Source organism: Chelmon rostratus, chromosome 12 (genome assembly GCF_017976325.1).
Source record: "Chelmon rostratus isolate fCheRos1 chromosome 12, fCheRos1.pri, whole genome shotgun sequence".
Lineage (NCBI taxonomy): Eukaryota > Metazoa > Chordata > Actinopteri > Chaetodontiformes > Chaetodontidae > Chelmon > Chelmon rostratus.
This window is the reverse complement of record NC_055669.1, coordinates 26,803,441-26,808,538: the sequence shown is the minus strand read 5'-3', so window position 1 is coordinate 26,808,538 and position 5,098 is coordinate 26,803,441. Positions and strand designations below refer to the sequence as shown.

The window sequence follows — 5,098 nt, the reverse complement described above, 5'->3', positions numbered from 1 at the left end:
AAAAGCTGAACACACATATCTGACGACTCTTCAAAGAGGAGGGAAGTGGGATTCAAACCACAGCTTCAAATCAGATGGATTCTGCTAATTCCTGTTTGATCAGAGTCACTGTGGTTACAGCTGCTCATCAAACACTGTGGGAGGATTCACATGAGCAGCAAATCAATGACAAACCAGCTGGATGATGCTTTAAACTCAAGAAACTGTGACAACAAAAAGCAAATGAAGACAGAAATAACTGGGGATCAACACACTGAGACATCAAGTCTGGATTTACTCACAATTTGTATTTTCAAGCGTTAAACATCCAGCCCACAACGTCCACTAGAGGGAGTCACACACTGTTCAACTTCAATGGGATGTGATGGTCGTGTCGATTCTTGCCAGTGGTGATAAAAACAACACAAAATGAAGCACTAAAGTTAAAACACACAGGGCCAGACTGACTAAGAAAATGTCTTTGCACAAATGTGCTGCTGTTTTCACTGAGTTTGCAGTCGTAATCTGTGTTTATTCAGCACCTCAGTTACTAAGACAGAAACTCATTATGCAGTCAGGTCCTGGACTGAGCCTCAGACAACCCTCCAATTATGACAAAATTTCCGACAAATGTCTCAGAGGATAAAATGATGAAGATTTGACAGTTTATATCCAAAAGGTCAAAGGTCAACTTCACTGCAGCACAACAACGTTCTGCAAAAAAAAACTATTTTCTGACCATTACTCAACACCGTAACTCAGGAACAGAAGGGGAGATTGTGACCATATTTCACATTTGGTCAGATACTGAAATGGTGACACTCATCTTGGCTGTCCACCTTTAAACTGTGCTCATTGTATCGGTGATGGCAGTTGTGGATCTTTGAAGGGAGCTGGATCTTCTGACCCTGTTTGATGAACCCAAACCATTAACCTGTCTCTCAGACACCATCCCAACTAGGCTGTTCAAAGACGTTTTTGTCTTCTTTGGCACTTCTTTATTTGATATGATCAACCTGTTGTTGTCAACAGGCTACGGACCACAGTCCTTTAAAGTAGCTTTAATTGCAAATGGCCTCCTAATAACATGAGACAAAGGACTTGTCTTGTTCCAGCTTCGTTCTGCATTCCACACCACTGACCATCACATCTTATTACAGAGACTGGGACACTCGATTCCAGTTTGTACATGTTAGCCATGATTCCTCTGTGCATGCTAACGTTAGTCACAGAGTTCCTCAAGGTTCTGTGCTTGGACTGATTCTATTCACCCAATATAAGCTTCCTTGAGGCAATATTATCAGGAAACACTCCAGAAACCTTCATTGCTATGCAGATGACACCCACATATATTTATCAATGAAGCCAGATGAAGCCAAGCACTTAATGAAGCTTCAAGCTTGTCTTTTGGACACAAAGACCTGGATGACCGTTAACTTTGTGCTTATCTAGATGGCATTGCTGACTGGCCTCCAGGCCCACTGTAAGGAATCTGGGAGTTAAGTTTGATCAGAATATGTCCTTTAATTCCCACAGAAAACAAATTTCAAGGACTGCCTTGTTTCACCAACGCAACATTGTAAAAATCAGAGTTAGGGTTAGGGTCTGACACCATCGTATCTCAAAGAGCTCACAATACCCTATTACCCCACAACAACACCGTGTTCCAGAATGCAGGCTGACGAACTGTTTCTCAACTGTTTCTCTTTGATAAAGCTGACAGTGAGGGCTGGCTCAGGCTTGCCTTGGACCGTCCCCTATTTATGCTGCTATAACCTTAGATCACAAGACAACCACATGAGTCACAAACTGCAGCAACAACAAGCGTGCCCAAGCCGTGTTCAGCACTTTCAGAGTCCTCTGGAAACACTTCTGCTGTCATTTTGTGGATCTGCAGCATGTTTTCTAAATGCTGCAATTGTGTTTCAAATCAATGATGTTTTCTTGATTTGAATGAGTTTTCTGAGGTTGCAGCACGTTGAGCTCTCTCAGCCACCGTACTTCTTCCCTGATGGAAATGATGTGATTTAGTGAATAACAGCACCACAGCACTGACAAACACACCATTTGTCAGAGTTGTGAGAGGAAGGAGGGAGGGATTCAGGGAGGAGCAAAACTGGGACTCAACAACAGAAGAGACACAAACTTTCACAGTGGTGTTTCATACAAAACACAGACAGATTCTCTTTATCTTTAAGATGCTGTCAGTCAACTTCAGTCTGTTTGTCACTTTGTTTCTGCTCACAATAAGAGGTAGGTGACATGATTAACATTAAAAGAGCTTCACTGATTCACATCATAAAGCTACAGACTTATTTTTTCCTTTAGGTGTCAGCTGTGAAGACCTCAGTCCAGTCAACAATGAAGAGTCCAGTTTAGAAGACAGCACTGTTACTCTGTCCTACAAATACTCCAAACAAGCAACTGCTCAAGATTATTTCTTCTGGTATCGACAATATCCAGGAAAACCACCAGAGTTCCTCATCTTTCACTTGGGAACACAACGTGCAACAAACTCCAGACTGACTGTGAAAGTGAGTGAGGATCAAACCCAAATGGATCTGCAGATCTCCTCTGCTGCAGTGACTGACTCTGCTCTGTACTACTGTGCTGTGAGGCCCACAGTGACAGCAAACCCACAGTCTCTGTACAAAAACACAAGCTGACACACTGACGAGCTGCTGGAAGCCTTTTTTCCACACTGTTCCACTCAACTTTTTACCTCCACTAGAGGGCCACATTATCAAGCAGGCGCTGCACTACTTCTGCACTGTGTTCAACCATCTGTCAATAATAACTGCTGCTGTGAAGAGAACCATTCTCACTCTGAATGCTGAACATCAGCTACTTTCTCCTCTTCATTTCAGCCTCGTTGTACACATGGAACATTGGCTGTGGATTATTCTTGCTGCTCTTTGCTTTGGTGAGAAATAAAACACATCATGTTTCCTTTGAAAACTCTTCAACATATTTCTGAGCTGCACATTCACACATTTTAATGTTCATTGTAGAAAAAGCAGAACAGATTGTTTCTGTCAGCACTTGTTACCTTGTAGAAATAACTGAAATGGTTCAATCTGATCATGGTCAGTGAACGTCACAACTATTCTACATGTCTGTGTGTCTGTCTCTGACCAGGTAACTTTAATCAATCATCTTCATTGATTCATGTCTTCCTCTGCATGTTCTCTTCTTCCTCAGAGTGTAAAGGAGAAGACAGAGTGATCCAGCCAACAGCAGATGTCATTGCTACTGAAGGAGACACAGTTACACTGGACTGTACATTTGAGACCAGTTACTCAGGTTCCACTTTGTTCTGGTACAAACAAGAAGTAAATGATTTCCCCAAACTTGTGCTTCAACGTTTCTCTGGAGGAACAAGTAATTATGAAGAGCAAGAAAGAATTGATGCTACAGTCAACAAGACATCAGTTCCTCTGAAGATCCAGAAGCTTCAGCTGTCTGACTCTGCTGTGTACTACTGTGCTCTGCAGCCCACAGTGACAGGAAACAGCAAAACTCTGCACAAAAACCTCTGCAGCAAACACAACACAATACTCCACAACGTCCACTAGAGGGAGTCACACACTGCTCAATTTCAACGGGATGTGATGATACAGCCTGGAATCACTGTCCTCTCAGACATGATTATGATGGATAGCTGAGTTGAGTTCAACAAATAAATCTGACCTTGAGCATTATCCTGCTTGTACCATGGTCACCTGCCCCCCAAAACAGAATCTATTAAGAATTTCTTGAGTTCTGCAAGTTTTTCACAAGCCATAAATCAGTTTCCTTGGTAACACCTGATGCCTCGAACAATCTTTACAATCCCATGTAGTCTCACAGCTGCAGACACCGCATCCCCAGGCCCTCCTCCTCATCTCTGGAGATTTCAACCACACTTCCCTGTCTTCAACTCTCCCCACCTTCACCCAGTATGTCAAATGCCACACCAGAGACAATAAAAAACTGGACTTACTTCTGCAAACACGAAGGATGCTTACAGCTCCTTTCCCTTCCCATCAACCTCTGCATATCTGACTTCAGATATAACATGGACAGCTGCCACATCCAAAAGTTCTCCGATGATACAGACATCAACGCAAGCAAGACCAGGGAGATAGTGATAGACTTCTGTAGAAAGGAGTCACAGATGCCACCAGTGAGCATCCAGGTTTGGACATTGACATCGTGGGGGAGTACAAACCCCTGGGTGTCCACCTCAACAATAAACTGGACTGGACTACCAATACAGATGCCCTGTACAGGAAGGGCCAAAGTCATCTGCATCTGTTAAGAAAGGTCCTTTGGAGTTTGTAGGATACTGTTGAAACATTTTATGACTCTGTGGTTGCATCTGCAGTCTTTTACGCAGTGGTCTGCTGGGGCTGTGGAAGCTCTGATAGGGACAGAAAGAGACTTAACAAAGAGAGTCAGGAGAGCTGGATCTGTCCTGGACTGCCCTCTGGACACCAGTAGGTGGGAGGAGGATGTTATCCAAGCTGACATCCATCATTGACAACCCCTCCCACACCCTGTATGACACAGTGGTGGCCCTTCGCAGCTCCTTCAGCAACAGACTGCTGCATCCACCCTGTAAGAAGAAACGCTACTGCAGGTAATTCATTCCAACAGCCATTAGGTTATTTAACTCAGGCATTGTATAATGTTGCACTGTGTTCACACATATACTGTTTTTCTTTGCACCACTGTAAACATCCTTTTACCTCATACATGCTACAACCTGTGCAGTATTATATTCCTTCTTCCTTAAATATTACACTCGGCATACATCGTTTTATTTCCCCTGTGACACACACACACATATATATATATATATATATATATATATATATATATATGTATTTGTAACTGAATTTGTCCACAACCACGTGCAAGTGTTGTTTCAATCCTTGTGCAATTTTTCAGTATTTATCGAGGTCTTTCCATTTGGCAATATAATTTATATAGTCTTTTGTGTAAAATGTACATATAGTCAACTTCTTCTTATGTATTTTTTCTTTTCCATTGCCATTGCTGTTGCTCGTTTTATTGATGCTGCCTGTAACACCAAATTCCCTAGCAGGGGATTAATAAAGTTGATCTAATGACTCGG

At 42.5% G+C, this 5,098-nt stretch overlaps 2 gene segments (V, D, J or C); both read left to right on the top strand.

Moving 5' to 3' along the window:
- Positions 1 to 1,177: 1,177 nt before the first annotated feature.
- LOC121615597 lies at positions 1,178 to 2,661 on the top strand. The segment is given in 3 exon segments: positions 1,178 to 1,200; positions 2,213 to 2,232; positions 2,308 to 2,661. Coding segments are annotated over 3 exon segments (381 nt in total).
- Positions 2,662 to 2,768: 107 nt separating this feature from the next.
- Positions 2,769 to 4,600, top strand: LOC121614617. The segment is given in 2 exon segments: positions 2,769 to 2,902; positions 3,181 to 4,600. Coding segments are annotated over 2 exon segments (417 nt in total).
- The last annotated feature ends 498 nt before the right edge of the window (positions 4,601 to 5,098 follow it).